At 42.5% G+C, this 17,796-nt stretch overlaps 1 protein-coding gene across 1 annotated transcript; it reads left to right on the forward strand.

Moving 5' to 3' along the window:
- Window positions 1-272: 272 nt before the first annotated feature.
- ociad2 (OCIA domain containing 2) lies at window positions 273-17,096 on the forward strand. Its single transcript, XM_055636415.1, has 7 exons — window positions 273-424; window positions 4,447-4,528; window positions 5,518-5,571; window positions 7,505-7,552; window positions 9,946-10,075; window positions 15,823-15,927; window positions 16,868-17,096. Exons 1-7 carry the CDS (start codon window positions 371-373, stop codon window positions 16,881-16,883), a joined length of 489 nt encoding a protein of 162 aa, XP_055492390.1. The 5' UTR covers window positions 273-370; the 3' UTR covers window positions 16,884-17,096.
- Window positions 17,097-17,796: the final 700 nt, after the last annotated feature.

Genomic DNA, 17,796 nt, shown 5'->3' on the forward strand with positions numbered 1-17,796 from the left:
CACCATGTACCCTTTTGTGTATTATCCAGCATCTGCAGTTCTTTGCTTCTAAAATCCTGTCAGATTACTCAAAGATCATTTTTCTCCTGAAAGTTCCAACTACTGCATTAAGGAGAAAACATTTTTGGGCTGGATATCTTTCTGAAAAGTTGTACAGTTTATCAGCTAATGTCTTTGAAGAGGAATGAAAAGAATTTCTCAGTAACTGAAACAGTCTGGGAAACATTGCCAACAAAACATGGGAGGAAAGGACTGGCAACGTTACAACGCATAAATAGGTGGAGCTATGCAAAAGCAATAGGAAGTAGTTCACAAGAGAGCTGGGGACTTTGACTTCCAGTTCAGTGAACACTGTTTCATCAGAACAACAATGTCCAGTGAAACATCCCAGCATCAAAATCAACAACGTGAACCATGTGGAAAAGTAAGTAAGAAAAGTTTGTCTATTCCATAATTCCATAAATACAAGAGCAACCTTTGAGAGATTTAAAGTGCAGAACAAAATTCTGATGCAAGGTCTGTCAACTTTCATCACTATGTCCATTATTACCAAAATGTCTAACATTTGCAGATTCTGTGTTTTAAAATTCTGTGGTATTTGTTCAGCGTAAAGTGAACCTCCACCAAATGGCCTGTCCACATTTGTTTAATGAAAAGCAATATGATTTTTATAAACCAAACAAAGCAGGGAAAAGGGCCAGGGTCCATCAGTTGCTTGAAACGCTGAGTAAATGCCTGGACAATGATGAGGGTTCTAAAGGTGAAAGATCCACCATGATCTTATTTAGAGCAGGCCAAAGGGATCAATAGTCTCCTCCTGTTTCTACTTTTCATGTTATTAAATCATAAATCCTAAGATTTTAAAGTTCTAACTTCAAGATTCACAATGTACAGCTCTGTGTTTGTCTTTTCAGCCCTTGCAATGTGTCAGGAAGGCAAGCATTGATAGAGAAGGCCTTGAATACTTAAACTAAGACATTTTACAAGGCCAAACTGGTTTAACTGGGTGGGGCTGAAACTATGGCAATGTTCAACATCGTGTAACACAGCTGAATGAAAATATTATTGACATTGTTGAAATCTGTTAGTCCCAACCCCGTCTGTTCAATGCACTAACTACAGTTTATTTTATGAGGCAGGTACTTTGACCAATGGCTTCTTTCTTCTTAGTTTTTCAATAAACTAGTAACAGTAAAACATATTTTTAAAGAAGTATTTTTCTTTTAATTGTTAATTGCTTTCCAGAAATAATTTTATATTAAAGAAACATAGAAACATAGAAAATAGGTGCAGGAGTAAGCCATTCGGCCCTTCGAGCCTGCACCGCCATTCAATATGATCATGGCTGATCATCCAACTCAGTATCCTGTACCTGCCTTCTCTCCATACCCCCTGATCCCTTTAGCCACAAGGGCCACATCTAACTCCCTCTTAAATAGAGCCAATGAACTGGGCTCAACTACCTTCTGTGGCAGAGAATTCCACAGATTCACCACTCTCTGTGTAAAAAATGATTTTCTCATCTTGGTCCTAAAAGACTTCCCTCTTATTCTTAAACTGTGACACCTAGTTCTGGACTTCCCCAACATCGGGAATAATCTTCCTGCATCTAGCCTGTCCAACCCCTTAAGAATTTTGTAAGTTTCTATAAGATCCCCCCTCAATCTTCTACATTCCAGCGTGTACAAGCCGAGTCTATCCAGTCGTTCTTCATATGAAAGTCCTGCCATCCCAGGAATCAGTCTGGTGAACCTTCTCTGTACTCCCTCTATGGCAAGACTGTCTTTCCTCAGATTAGGAGACCAAAACTGTACGCAATACTCCAGGTGTGGTCTCACCAAGACCCAGTACAACTGCAGTAGAACCTCCCTGCTCTTATACTCAAATCCTTTTGCTATGAATGCTAACATACCATTTGCTTTCTTCACTGCCTGCTGAACCTGCATTCCTACTTTCAATGACTGGTGTACCATGACACCCAGGTCTCGTTGCATCTCCCCTTTTCCTAATCGGCCACCATTCAGATAATAGTCTACTTTCCTGTTTTTGCCACCAAAGTGGATAACCTCACATTTATCCACATTATACTGCATCTGCCATATATTTGCCCACTCACCCAACCTATCCAAGTCACCTTGCAGCCTCCTAGCATCCTCCTCACAGCTAACACTGCCCCCCAGCTTCGTGTCATCCGCAAATGTGAGTTATGTTTGATAAATTCACCACTGTGGATGGAGAAACCACTTTTCTGGTCAGAGGGGAAAGGGGCAGGCTTTCCCCTAAAGCAGTAAAGTCTGAGAAAAGTCCATAGCATCTGATTGTAGAAACAATCCTTTTACACAAAAGGACACAACAGGGCTGAAGTAACTCAGTGGGTCTGGCAGCATATCTGGAGAACATGGATAGGTGAAGTTTCAGGTGGGAACACCAGGATGCTAAAGAGTGCAGTGCTGTAACAGGAAGGAAGGGGAAGACATGTTTGTTGGTTGCATTGGTCTTCTTTTGTCAGAAATGACACAAAATGATCTGTTGAATGTGGAGGCTAATAGGCTGGTAGAGAACAAGTGAGCTGGTTGGCAGGGAAGGTTAGGGATGAGAGTAGAGTGTGGAAAATGGAACAGATATGGTCAAAATCCCTGACATCAATCATAGAGAATCTATGGTTAAGTAAAAGAAAGGCATATCAAAAGCATTTGTAAGAAATTTGATATCGTCAAAATTGATGCAACAGAGTTGGAGAAAATAATAGGATTTAGTCTGTGTTGGAGCGGGTTTGGAGTAAAGGGCCTGTCCCACGAACATGAAACCTGCATGCGACAAGCGCGACCAAACCGGAAGCGGAGGCTGCGCGGAGGTCGAGTGATCCCCGTACAGGGCCGCTCCCACCAGCATGCGTCTGCATGCGGCGAGCGCGACCAAACCGGAAGTGGGAGCCGCGCGGAGGTCGAGTGAGTGACATGAAGTTCGAGCGACGTCCGCGGGAAGTTCGCGCGTGACGTACGGCGTCAAGATGTTGTGTATGGCGTTTTTGAACACGGTCAGTTTTTCGGAGCCCTGCGCGATGTCGGGACCAGCCCTGCACAACTCCATACGGCTCCGGCGATCGAAGTGGGACCGGCCCCGCGAGGCCGTACGGCTCAAGCGACCACGTTTGGTCGTGCTTGCCGCATGGAGTCGCATGCTCGTGGGACAGGCCCTTAAGTTTAATCAGTGTTTCTAGGAATCGATGAGCCTCTGGTGGGCCTCGGTCAACAATCTATCCCCAGGAGTGGCATTAATTGACATCACTTTATGGAACATCAGAATCAGAGTGAACTAATTAGCTCCTTGAATCGGTTTTTCACGTCAGTGTGTTTATGGTTGGTGTATGATCACATTTATATCCCTCTGGTTATCAAAATATCAATGTCAGATTTACAATTAATAATTATTTAGCATCAATTAACACTACCAGAGAAAAGTTCCATACTCCAATGCTCTCTATTTCTCTATTTGTAGCAGTATGTCCTACTTCATTCCTCAAAGGACTGATGCTGATTTTAGATTATAGTAGAAATAGTTTCAGTAGAAATAGTTTATTTCCATCGACCTTTGTTATCCTGACATGTCTTGAAAATGTCCAAATTGCTGTCTACAAATACTAATTTCCGAATTCAGACATGCAACCTCCGTTACTATAATTTAATTTGTAGTACCTATATGTAAGTTGGAAGAGAGGAAAGGCAGGACAAATACTTATGAATGCTAGACACAAAAAGCTGGAGTAACTCAGTGGGACAGGCAACATCTCGGGTCAAGACCCTTCTTCAGACTTCACTTCTTATGAGTGATAGGTGGATACAGGTGAGGGATTTTTTTGATAGGCAGATGGTTGGCCAAAGGTCAGAGATAAAAAGAGAAAAGGTGTGAGATAAGGATAGAAAAGGTGCAAATTGTGAAGCAAGGAAGAAATATAGATGGAAAGGAAGTTGGAATGGGTGAAATGGGTGCAAGTTCAGGTGGGGCACAGGGAAGAGTAAAGGGGAGGGGGTGAAGGAAGGGTTGTTTGGAGGCTTGTTACATAAAATTGAAGAATTCAATGTTCATTCTTTGAAATTGTTCCAGCACGTATCCACCTATCTCTCATCATGACTTTATCGGATTTCAATTCTATATCTTTGCACTAAATGTTGGACCCTTTATCCTTTATTTTTGTACTCTGGACGGCTTATTTGTATAGTCTTTTTTTTTACAGGATAGTATGTAAACAAATGCTTTTGACTGTATTTTGGGACATGTGGCAATAATAATAAACAACAACAATGTCATCCATGCCAACCATGTCCTCCAGAAATACTTCCTAACCCATTGAGTTACTGCTATATTTTGTGTCTTTTGTTTTGTAACACAGCATCTGTAGTTCCTTGTATTTATCTAATATATAGCTTTTAATTTTTGTCTTCACAGGGTGGATGTGTTAGCACTTTCAGTGATCAGAAAGTTGTGAAGATCATAAAGGAATGCAAGTCAGAGAGTTTCTGGTTCAGAGGTATGTTCTGATTCACTTATGTTCTAAATGTGTGTCACACTTTAATATTCTTTTCACTTGTGTTTTACAATTCTAAGCAATTGAAAGCCAATGTGTTTGCATGAATAATCTATTTGGTTGTGTATTGGTGGCTGTAATTATCATGTAGTTAGGATATGGCTGCATTGGTGCGGCTGATCTTATTGGATTTTATTTTCTTAACTCTGCCACTGATATATCGACAACCCCAGAATATTGAATAATAAGCATGAACAGTTCAGACGTCGTGATGCGGCAGTACAAGTCATTGGTGAAACCATACTTGGAGTACTGCGTGCAGTTTTGGTTGCCCAGCTGCAGGCAATAGGGTCAGTCACATTAACTTGGAGAGACTGTAAAAGAGATTCATTAGGATGTTACCTTGTGGGCTTGAATTGTTGGGAGAGGTTAGAGAGGCTAGGATTTTTGGAGTGTATGAGGCTGAGGGGTGACCTTATTGTGGTGCATATCCATGAGGGGCATGGATATAGCGAATGTTCACAGTCTTTCTGCAAGGGTCGATAATTCTAAAACTAGAGGGTAGAGGTTTAAACTGAGACGGGAGAGATTTAAGAGGGACCTCAGGGGTAACATAGATGCTATAAAGGTGGATACGATTATGACTTTTAAAATAAATTTGGACAGAAATGTGTATTCGGAGGATTTAGAGGGCAGTGGGCCAAATATATGCAAAAAGGGACTAGCCCAGTACGCCAACTTGGTAGGCCCGGAAAGATGGGACAAAGGGTCTGTTTCCATGTTTTACACCATTATGATTCTACATTTGTTAACAGTTTTATTTCCCGGTAGTAGTAGTGTTCTACATTTTAGAAATAGGAAATTTCTTCCCGTCTGCCATTGTAAATTTGCAGATATTATTAAAAGGTATTTTTATACAATTGTGCAAATACTTGTTTTGCAGTAAAATATTTGATAGAATGCTGTTCATCTGTGTAAATTTTGCTTTTCAGCTGTGCCTTTATCTCTTGGAAGTATGCTGGTTACCACAGGTTTGATGCACAAAGGTATCATAAAAGATTCATCTGCAACGTAAAAGTATAAAAATAACCAATTGGTAACATTTGGGTTGGTTCAAATTCTCTCAATCAACTTTAATTTTGGTGGATGATCCAAAGGAGCGGTGCTGGAATTTGCTCTCTTTGGTGAAGTAGGCATGTATTCAATGATATGTTACACACTCTTCCCAAAATGCAACACCTCGCACTTCTCTGTATTAAACTCCATCAACCATTCCTCAGCCCACCTGTCCATCCAATCAAGATTCCGTTGCAATTTTTGACAACCATCTTTACTATCTACGATGTCAACCACTTTATAACCCACTTCTAACCTCCCATAGATAAACACATATTCAGCAGCATGTTACACACTCTGACTAATGAATGATATTTTAAAAAGATAATCCGCAAGTTTATTTCTTCTATCTGTTGCTGTAATTCCACACGTTTTGAAGGCTTTAGGAATGAATTCATGGTTCGGGACTCTTTTTCAGACTGTAAAGAGTTGGGGGGGGGGGGAAGAAAGCTCGAAGAGAGGAGACGCAGGACAAAAAAAAGGACAAAAAAAAAGACAAAAAGGTCTGAAAAACAGTCTCGACCCGGAACGTCACCCATTCCTTGTCTCCAGAGAGTGGGCTGAAAGATGGCAGATGGAGTTTAATGCTGATAAGTGTGAGGTGCTACATCTTGGCAGGACAAATCAAAATAGGACATACATGGTAAATGGCAGCGAATTGAGGAATGCAGTTGAACAGAGGGATCTCGGATTAACTGTGCATAGTTCCCTGAAGGTGAAATCTCATGTAGATAGGGTGGTAAAGAAAGCTTTTGGTGTACTGGCCTTTATAAACCAGAGCATTGAGTATAGAAGTTGGGATGAAATGGTAAAATTGTACAAGGCATTGGTGAGGCCAATTCAGGAGTATGGTGTACAATTTTGGTCGCCTAATTATAGGAAGGATGTCAACAAAATAGAGAGAGTACAGAGGAGATTTTACTAGAATGTTGCCTGGGTTTCAACAACTATGTTACAGAGAAAGGTTGAACAAGTTAGGTCTTTATTCTTTGGAGCGCAGAAGGTTAAGGGGGGACTTGATAGAGGTCTTTTAAAATGATGAGAGGGGTAGACAGAGTTGACGTTTATAAGCTTTTCCCATTGAGAGTAGGGACGATTCAAATAAGAGGACATGACTTGAGAATTAAGGGACTGAAGTTTAGGGGTAACATGAGGGGGAACTTCTTTACTCAGAGAGTGGTAGCTGTGTGGAATGAGCTTCCAGTGGAAGTGGTGGAGGCAGGTTTGATTTTATCATTTAAAAATAAATTGGATAGTTATATGGATGGGAAAGGAATGGAAGGTTATGGTCTGAGTGCAGGTAGATGGGACTAGGGGAAAAATAAGTGTTCGGCACGGACTTGAAGGGCCGAGATGGCCTGTTTTCCGTGCTGTAATTGTTATATGGTATATGGTTATAGATGCTGCCTGTTCAGCTGAGTTACTCCAGCTTTTTGTGAGAGTCTAAAGAAGGGTCTCGGCCCGAAAGATCACCCATTCTTTCTCTCATGAGATGATGCCTGTCGCGCTGAATTACTCCAGCATATGTTGGCTCTAGGCGCTGGACAAAGCCTGGCAGGTAATAGACAAACACAGGCGAGGCGGGGTTTTAATAGGCGGATGGTTGGACAAAGGGGTAGAGGAGAAATGGGTGTTTATCTAGATGGAGAACGGGGGGGGGGGGGGGGGGGGGAGGAAAAAGAGGTATGGGGAGAAAGGGGGGGGGGGGGGTGATAGAGGGTTATTAAGTTTTTTAATTTACTTTTAAGCTACAGATTTGAGGAATTTAAGCTCTGTAAAGACAAAACAAAATAATATTTCAACAAATAAAATATCAATTAATTTTGCACGAAATTGTAACTATTTTTTATGTTTCATCTGTAGGAATTCTTTCTCCTTCAAAAAAATATGGGCCGATCCCTAAAGTTGCACGTAAGTTAATGATTTATACTGTGGTGTCGATTAAACTGCAAAATATTGTGTGTCAAGTTGGAAATTGCGATCACAGAAACCATTAGGGGATTTACATTGAGTCAGTTACATTCTATGGACAGATTTTCTTTCATGTCCAAGACAAAATGATGAGAAGCTTCGCACCAGCCTGAATAGCATTCCTCCTGGGAATGCTTCATCTAGCAATTCCTATCTACCATATGACAGTAGACAATAGGCAATAGACAATAGGTGCAGGAGTAGGCCATTCGGCCCTTCAAGCCAGCACCACCATTCATGGCTGATCATCCCCAATCAGTATCCCGTTCCTGCCTTTTTCCCATATCCCCTGACTCCACTATCTTTAAGAGCCCTATCCAGCTCTCTCTTGAAAGCATCCAGAGAACCTGCCTCCACCGCCCTCTGAGGCAGAGAATTCTACACACTCACAATTCTCTGTGAGAAAAAGTGTTTCCTCGTCTCTGTTCTAAATGGCCTACCCCTTATTCTTAAACTGTGGCCCCTGGTTCTGGACTCCCCCAACATCGGGAACATGTTTCCTGCCTCCAGCGTGTCCAAACCCTTAACAATCTTATATGTTTCAATAAGACGCCCTCTCATCCTTCTGAACTCCAGAGTGTACATGCCCAGCTGCTACATTCTCTCAGCATATGACAGTCCCGCCATCCCGGGAATTAACCTTGTAAACCTCAAATATGAAAAGGCAGCGAAGAGTTGTGGAAAAGTTCATGGCAGATTTGTTTTCATTTGAAGATTGTTACCTGAACTGACTATGGAGGAAGAAGGGAAGTGACGGTTCAATGCATTTTATTGACATGGAATACCTTGCAACAGGCTTTTCTTCCTCGTTATCTGCGCGGTCACTTATCTGCTGAAGTTTGGTCATCACTGGAGCATTGGTTCCACTCTGCACTGATCTTCCATCCCTTTAAGGTAGACAGAAATGTTGGTGAAATTCAGCGGGTGAGGTAGCATCAATGGAAAGAAGAAATAGGCGATGTTTCGGGTTGAGATCCTTCTTCAGACATGGAGAAAATGTCAACATTAAGACATTTAAACATTCCATGGCTTTAAACTCTTTTGCAACACTGCAGCAAAAGTGTGAATTCATTAGTTCTGGATACTCATTGACGGGAACTCATCTGAAACCTGCCACAAATCATCTTCTGTTTTGGGGTGGTACCTCAAGATTGAGGATGATTTACTTCCCCTCTAGTTCTGCGGATTTTTCAGTGACCAATAGGTGAACGTGGGACCTGCAGAACGTGGGACTGTTGTGGATGGAGGAGGTGCCCAAAGTGTGGGCGGGGGTAGTTTGAACTGTTTTTGCCATTTACACAGGGTTTCTGTGCTCTTCTGCCACATGCAGTCCTTGCCATTAGAAGATAGAACGTACAGCACAGGAACAGGCCCGCTGGCCCATAGTGGTCATGGCAAACATGATGCCAGATTAAACTAATTCCTCTGCCTACAAGTGATCCATATCCCTCTCTCTCTGTATATCAATGTACCTAGCTGAAAGTCTGTTAAATGCCACTCTCTTATCTGTCCTCTGCCAGGTTGTCCTAACATTCCTTGACACCAGTCTGCACTGCAATCAGGATTGTAGTGGACCCGCTGGTGCAGTCTGCAATTTGCATGCTATTGTGAAATAGGCATATGATGTGTTTGAATTTCAGTGCGCAGGTATATTTGAAAAGGAAGTTTCGTGGTTTCTTCCAGTTCCAGGTCTTGGTGAGGTCAAGAAAAGAGGATTCTTTAGTTTAGTTTAGAAACAGGCCATTTGACCCACCAAATCAGCGATCCCTGCACATTAACACTATCGTACACACACTGGGGACAATTCTACATTTATACCAAGCCAATTAACCTACAAACCTGTACATCTTTGGAGTGCGGGAGGAAATTGAAGATCTCAGAGAAAAGCCACACGGTCACGGGGGGAACATCCAAACTCCGTACAGACAGCACCTGTAGTCGGGATCGAACCCGGGACTCTGGCGCAGTAAGCGCTGTAAGGCAGCAACTCTACTGCTGCATCACCGCGCCACCCTACATGATTCTGGTGAAGACCTTACCTGCGGCAAACAGCTTCACTTTATTTTATAATTACTGCGACTGGATTTATATCCTTTGCTGAATCTAGTCGAGTTTACAAGGTCCGAGGTCCTTTAGTGTGTCCTCCTCTTTGTAGACATAAATACTGAAGAACAAGATGGATTAAATATGAGCTGATCAGTAGAAATTTCTGCTCATCACAACTGTCTCCACAGGAAACTCTCTCCTCCCAAACATTTAATGTTGTTTCACATTCCTTGGCAGTCAGATTTTGCCATCATTCTCACCCCCATTTTCTGAATATGGTTTTACAGTGGCTGGAATACTTGGATTTATGATCGGAAAAATATCTTACATGGGAGTTTGTCGTAAGAAGTTTCAAAATGCCGGATTTGAGCATTCTGGGCACAGAATGCCTCAAGGATACATAAAGTTCCTTTTTGGGTAAGTTATTTAAAATAATTATAAGGACAAAAAAGTCTCTGTCACTGTGTAATTATAACCTGTTAGTGATGCAGTCGTAGCAATGTTTCAGCCGTTGATGACCATTCCTGCTTTACATTCATAATCTTGTGAATTCCACATCCTCTTATCAACTCCCTCAATAACTTCCAGCAGTTTTTCAGGCTTAAAATTCCAGATCAAAGTGAAAATAAAATCCCTCAACGCTGGATACTTTGGTGTGGATTTTAAATCTATAGCAACCCCTCATTATTACGGACCTCATTATAATAGATTTCAGTCCGACCGACCTGTGCTGCCAATGCCACACCTGGCCTACACCGTCGCCTCTGCAGCTTCCAGGTTGCATCTACATTTCTTCATGACCAGGCTGGGTGGCTGACACCAACTCTGGCCCCTCTAGCTGGTTCCAGACCGGACCTACTGCTGCTACCACCGGCCCACAGGGCTTCCTCTGCCACTTCCAGGCCAGGCCTGCCACCGCACTCCTTACATGTATTCCGGCCGTCAGCGGGCCACCACCACTCAGCCGATCCTCGCCTAAATTCACCAGTTCCAGACCGAGAGCTTGAAGAAAGGTCTCGACCCAAAATGTCACCTATCCATGTTCAGAGATGCAGCCTAAAGGGCCTGTCCCACATACGTGTCCTTGACACGCAAATTGAGGCGCATGAGCACCGTACGGCCGCGTGGTGCCGATCCCACTGAGAAGCGCGAAGGGGTATGTAGTTGTGCGCGACATCGCGCAGGGCTCCGAAATTTATGTAGCAAACAAAATCTTTGCGCGCCAACGGCCTGTCATGTAACTGACGACCAAAGTGGGACAGGCCCAAGACCCTGGCGCGACGCAACATCTCACCTCCAACAGCAGCAGAAGCAGGCAAACGATCGCCGAGCTCGGCCTGGGGCTCACGGCCGTTGTGGTCCGGATCCGCCCCCACTTCTACTCCCAGAGCACGGCCAAGAAAATTGAAGATGGACACAAAATGCAGGAGTAACTCAGCAGGACCGGCAGCATCTCTGGAGAGAAGCAATGGGTGACGTTTCGGGTCAAGAACCTTCTTTCAGACTGAAGAAGAGTCTCGACATGAAACGTCACCCATTCATTCTCTCCCGAGATGCTGCTGGTCCCTCTGAGTTACTCCTGCATTTTGTGTCCATCTTCAAATGACGTCACACGGGCGCATGAAATCGCACGCGACCTTCGCGGGACCGTCGTGCCACATAGCGGCCACGAGGTTGCGTAACTAGCGCGCCAAGGACACGTAAGTGGAACAGGGGCTTAACCCACTGAGTTACTCCGATACTTTGTGTCCATTTGTGCATTAACCAGAAGCTGCAGTTCTTTGTTTCTTCTACTTATACAATGATACTCCATTACTTGGTAATCCTTTACTTGGTTATAGTGGACAATTGGCAATAACGGACAACATCCCCCCCCCCCTCCCCATGGACATTCATGGTAGGTAACATATAAATATTGATGTACAGAGCCACATTGGGATAAAAGTTCATAGCTCTCTGAAAATGGTAACACAGGTGGATAGTGTAGTGAAGCTTGCCTGTCTTTCTTAGGCAGTTGTATTGAGTATAAAAGTTGGGACATCATGTGCAGCTGTATATGCCACACTTGGAATATTGAATGCAATTTTAGTCTCCTCATTATCGAAAGGTATCGCTGGAGAGAGTGCAGAAGATTTCCATTGGGAAGGAAGGGCTATAGTTACAAAGAGAAATTGGATTGGCTGGGATTGTTCTCACTGGAGTGCAGGCAACTGAGGGGTTAACAGAGGGTTTATACAATTATGAGGGGCATAGATGGGGAATATAATCACAATCTTTCGAAAGGGATAGTGGTGTCAAAAACTAGGCGACATAGGTTTGTTCATCAGTCAATGAAAGTAAGCATGCAGGTATAGCAGGCAGTAAAGAAACCCTTGTTTTTCCTCTCTGTTTGTCCAGCTTCTTCTAACACACACCAAACCTCATTTACTACCGGATTAGCACATTCCCCATTCTAAGCATTCTTTGCTAAGGGAGTGATTCTTGAATTCCCAATTGGGATTGACTAATGACTTCTAGTTTTGGCATGTATCAATGGAAACTTTCTTGATATGTACATTAAGAGCTCCAGTTCTTTCCTGGCCTCACCTTCTCATTTATCATTTCTCTTACTCTTAAAGTTGATTCTCCAACCCCCTTTTGCCCAAATAATGTTTTCCTAGTTCAATGGGCTCCCATCCACCTCAAATGGGTTAAATCCCGATATCCGAAGCTGTCTTTGTGAAGTTTGCATATTCTCCCTGTGACCAGATGCCCACACCCAAGAGCAGCAGGTTAGTAAGTGTAGACTAAACCATATCAGTCTGCCTTTACTATATCTATCACCACACATATTATGCATGCTGCACATTCCATATGTAGTCCAGTCCGGATCTTCATCCCTACCCCGGACAATTGATAACGGCACTTCACTTCACGGTCAGACTTGATGCTGACTACAGATGATCGCATGTAATGTTTCCTCCGCTTGTGTTGCAATAAAGACTATGAGTTGTTATTCCTGTGTATAGGTCTCATTACACAACAGTAAGTTAATTGGCCAACATAAATTGTCGCTAGTGTGTAAGTGAGTGGTAGAATCTGGGCAGCAGAGTAGCGCAGTTGGTCGAGCTGCTGCCTCACAATGGCATTGACTTAGGTTTGATCCTGACCACAGGTGCTGTCTGTGTGGAGATTCCATGTTCTCTCTGTGACCATATGGGTTTGCTCTGGTTGCTCCAGTTTTCTCCCACATCTCAAAGACGTCTGGGTCTGTAGGTTAATTGACATCTGTAACATTGCCACCGGTGTGTATGGAGTGGATGAGAGAGCGAGATAACAGAACTCGCGTGAACTGGTGATCAATGGTCAGTGTGCGGACTCGGTGGGCCAGAGAGCCTGTTTTAAAAAAAAATCTTGAAGGAGTTGATGGGAATGTGAACAGAGTCTAAAATGGGATACATGTGGGATAACTGTAAATTGGTGTTTGATAGTAAAGAGAGACTTGCAGGGTCTGTTTTCCCTCTAGTTTGATTTCATGGCATCTATACAGTGTATTCAGAAAGTATTCAGACCGTTCCACTTTTTCCACATTTTGTTACGTTTACAGCCTTATTCTAAAAGGGATTATATTCAATAATGTTATCATCAATCTACACACAATACCTCATAATTAAAAAAAGGGAAAACAGTTGTTTAGAGATTTTTGCAAAGTAATTATAAAGAAATAACAGAAATATCAAATTTACACAAGTATTCAAACCCTTTGCTATGACACTCAAAATTGAGCTTTGGTGCATCCTTGAACTGTTTCTTGTATTATCCTTGAACTGTTTCTATAACTTGATTGGAGTCCACCAGTGGTAAATTAAATTGATTGGACATGATTTGGAAAGGCACACACCTGTCTATATAAGGACCCACAGTTGACAGTGTATGTCAGAGCAAAAACCAAGCCATGAAGACAAAGGAATTGTCCGTAGACCTCCGAGACAGGATTGTGTCGAGACACAGATCTGGGGAAGGGTATAAAACAATTTCTGCAGCGTTGCAGGTCCCGAAGAGCACAGTGGCCTCTGTCATTCTTCAATGGAAAAACTTTGAAACCACTTCATAGAGCTGGCCGCCCGGCCAAACTGAGCAATCAGGGGAGAAGGGCCTTGGTCAGGGAGGTGAGCAGGAACCTGATGGTCACTCTGACAGAGCTCCAGAGTTCCTCTGTGGAGATGGGAGAATCTTCCAGAAGGACAACTATATCTGCAGCACTCCACCAATCAGGCGTTTATGGTAGAGTGGCCAGACTGAATGAAGCCACTCCTCAGTAAAAGGCACATGACAGCCCACTTGGAGTTTGCAAAAAGGCACCTAAACAAGATTCTCTGGTCTGATGAAACCAAGATTGAACTCTTTGGCCTGAATGCCAAGTGTCACGTCTGGAGGAAACCAGGCACCGCTCATCACCTGGCCAATACCATACCTACGGTGAAGCATGGTGGTGGCAGCATCATGTTGTGTGAATGTTTTTCAGCAGCAGCAACTGGGAGACTAATCAGGATCGAGGGAAAGATGAATGGAGCAAAGTACAGAGAGATCCTTGATGAAAACCTGCTCCAGAGCGTTCTGGACCTCAGACTGGTGCAGAGGTTCACTTTCCAACAGGACAACGACCCTAAGCACACAGCCAAGACAACGCAGGATTGGCTTCGTGACAAGTCGGTGAATGTCCTTGAGTGGCCCAGCCAGAGCCCGGACTTGAACGTGATCGAATATCTCTATAGGGACCTGAAAATAGTTGTGCATCGACGCTTCCCATCCAATCTGACAGAGCTTGAGAGGATCTGCAGGGAAGAATGGGAGATATTACCCAAATACAGGTGTGCCTAGCCTGTAGCGTCATACCCAAGGAGACTTGAGGCTGTAATCATTGCCAAAGGTGCCTCAACAAAGTACTCAGTAAGGGTAATGTGGGTAAGGGTAATATCATACTTATGTAAATGTAATATTTCACTTATTTATTTTTAATTACTTTGCAAAAATTACTAAACACCCGTTTTCACTTTTTTTATTGAGGGGGTATTGTGTAGCGATTGAATTTTTATTTTTTAATGCATTTTAGAATAAGGCTGTAATGTAACAAAATGTGGAAAAAGTGAAGGCGTCTGAATACTTTCTGAATGCACTGTACCTCTATAACATAATGTTTCAGGCTCCCAACCTCAGATAATGACATAATTCCTCACAGTGTGTGGAATGAAAGATAGTACTCCAATAATATGGCACGATCAGATTTTGGTGGTGTCTGGTTGGCAGATTATCTGGAATCTTGGATGTTATTCCAATTAATACTCTTTTGCAGTTGTAATTTACTTTCTAAAAAAGATGTTACACAGCAGTATAATAACATTTCCAGCAAACCTGGTAAGTTTATAGGGAGCACAGGAAACTCAGTCTCAAAGACCTGTCCCACGGTACAAGTTCATTCCAAGAGCTCTCCCAAGTTTGCCAATTCGAACTCAGAGATTTACGGTAATGGCCACTCGTCGGTACTCGGGGCTCTCGTGGACATTTTTCAACATGTTGAAAAATCTTCACGAGTCTTCCCGTGCTTACCTGCTTTTAGTGATTCTTCCTGAGTACCTGCCGTTCGCGTTATGAGCCGCTTAGAGACGTCCCCGAGCTCCGATGTATGTTCCGCTACGTTCTCCGTGCTTACCACGAGCTTAATTTTTTTTAAACTCGGGAGAGCTCTTGGAATGAACTCGTACCGTGGGACAGGGCTTTATAGGGAATCAATACCTGGGCAGCAGGCAATGAACCATCGGGGTTTTTGAACAATTGAAAACAGATCAGAATTTTATTGCTTCCCAGCCTGTGGAGTAAAGAGCAACAATCTGTACGAGAATGAGAACATTTGTGAATTGCAGGGGTGAACCACTGACTGGTGACAAGAGTTACTATCAATGTAATATTTTAAGCAAAGCCACTGGCCAGCCACTACGTAAACAAAAATTAAGGTTTTTGGCCTTTTGGAATCAAATACCTGATTATAATAAAATCAGAACAAGAACTGTTGAAAATATACAGATGACCATGTAGTGAAGTAACAGAAGTAGTATTCAGCAAGGTGAATCAGCCTTTGGCAAACATACTTAATATGTTATACTAACTTGCAAGATGATATATTCCAGCAAACCCTATTATGAGAATAACTCCAGCAAAGATAAAAATGAACCTCCCCAACACACAGATGATTCAAGTAAATCTCAGCCAACTCTAGCAACTGATGACTCAAGGTATGTGACTTGGTGTATTTTGTACATTAATAAATACAATGATGTTTTAGAATAGGTATATTAGAAATTAGACCATTTGATTTTGGAACCTGTAAACATGTTTAATCTAAATTTTCTACTGTGAGATAACGAGAGTATTCCTTAAATATTGCCTGCTTTTTTGGCGGAAAAAGAAATGAAGGAGGAACTCATGGGTCGGGCAGCATCTGTTGAGGGAAATGGGCAGATGACATTTTGGATCAGTATGCTTGGAGTAGAGGGGAGGTAGTTGGTAGAGAGAGATAAGGGGAAGGATTGAGCAAGAACTAGCAAGAAATAGGTAAGGAGGGCTCGATAGGCAGATGATTAGCAGGTGGGGGAGTAAAGGGTGGAGATGGTAACCAAGGTTGATGAAGTGGAGAAGCCATCAAGAGGCAGATGAGGAATCCGATAAGAAGATGGGGAGTGAAATGTAGCATCAGAGGAAGGAGGTGGGAGGAAAGTAAAGGTTGGGAGACAAGCAGATGAAGAAGGCAAATGGAACTAGGTGATGGGGGGGCCAGTATGCAGGAAAAATAAAGTGTACACAGTCTGAAGGGCCTAATCTGAAATGTTGTTTATTTGCCTCCATAGAAATTGCCTGAATCATGAGTCCTTAAGTAGTTTTTCCCCTCATGATTCCAGTCTTGGCAATCTCTTGTGTATCCATTAACTGGCATCTTTACATTTCTTTTAATTCATTAGCATTGTGGGACGAATGAATGTCCCCAGTGTGACTGACAGGTGGAGAGGGAATTGTCAGTGGTTACTGCTTATTGTACCTTTCAGGAGTAGAAGTAGTAGTCCATTGTATTTTTATTTGGATTGGGTTTCATGAGCATGTATGTATTCTTTAAGCAGGTGAATCGTTAAATATTTGACAATTAAAATATTATTGAAAATATTTTGTTTCCCCCCACAGATCAAAGCCTACCTGAAGAATAAATATTACATTCCATCCCAAACCTGTCCATGACATTCAGCAGGTTCATTGTAGCTCATATGGATCCACATAACTTCTCAATTATCTCAACAATAATGGAAAAAGCAATGCTATATAGCTGTAATTATAGATAAGTCTGATTGTATTTTAAGAGCAGTGTGACGGCATTTGTTATTCTGTTAGTAATAAAATATAAACAACCACAAAACGTCAAGTAACGCGAGTTGTTTTTATTACCCATTTTAGAACTCCATGCACAAATTTCATCCCAAATATTTCCAGGTTAGACGAATCAATGAACTTCCTGTACCCCAGTAAGAACATAAATTTAAACAATAATGCTATTTCTATTTGAATTGTAAGGTATAGCATGCAAACAAGCCCTTCGGCCCACTGAGTCCATGCCGACTATCAAATATGAATTTTATAACCATCTAACAATTACAGCACGGAAACAGGCCATCTCGGCCCTTCTAGTCCATGCCGAACACCTATTCTCCCCTAGTCCCATCTACCTGCACTCAGACCATAACCCCCCATTCCTTTCCCGTCCATATACCTATCCAATTTATTTTTAAATGATCGAACCTGGCTCCACCACTTCCACTGGAAGCTCATTCCACACAGCTACCACTCTCTGAGTAAAGAAGTTCCCCCTCATGTTACCCCTAAACTTCTGTTCCTTAATTCTCAAATCATGTCCTCTTGTTTGAATTTTCCCTACTCTCAATGGGAAAAGCTTATCCACGTCAACTCTGTCTATCCCTCACATAATTTTAAAGACCTCCATCAAGTCCCCCCTTAACCTTCTGCGCTCCAAAGAATAAAGACCTAACTTGTTCAATCTTTCTCTGTAACTTAGTTGCTGAAAACCAGGCAACATTCTAGTAAATGTCCTCTGTACTCTC

This window comes from Leucoraja erinacea, chromosome 1, assembly GCF_028641065.1.
Source record: "Leucoraja erinacea ecotype New England chromosome 1, Leri_hhj_1, whole genome shotgun sequence".
Taxonomy (NCBI): Eukaryota; Metazoa; Chordata; class Chondrichthyes; order Rajiformes; family Rajidae; genus Leucoraja; species Leucoraja erinaceus.

What these genes read in the sequence shown, in the direction of transcription:
- ociad2 (XM_055636415.1), top strand. Translation starts at nt 371, where the DNA reads ATGTCCAGTGAAACATCCCAGCATCAAAATCAACAACGTGAACCATGT. An exon ending in AACGTGAACCATGTGGAAAA is followed by an intron (nt 425 to 4,446) that starts GTAAGTAAGAAA and finishes TTGTCTTCACAG; the next exon opens with GGTGGATGTGTTAGCACTTT. An exon ending in GCCGATCCCTAAAGTTGCAC is followed by an intron (nt 7,553 to 9,945) that starts GTAAGTTAATGA and finishes ATGGTTTTACAG; the next exon opens with TGGCTGGAATACTTGGATTT.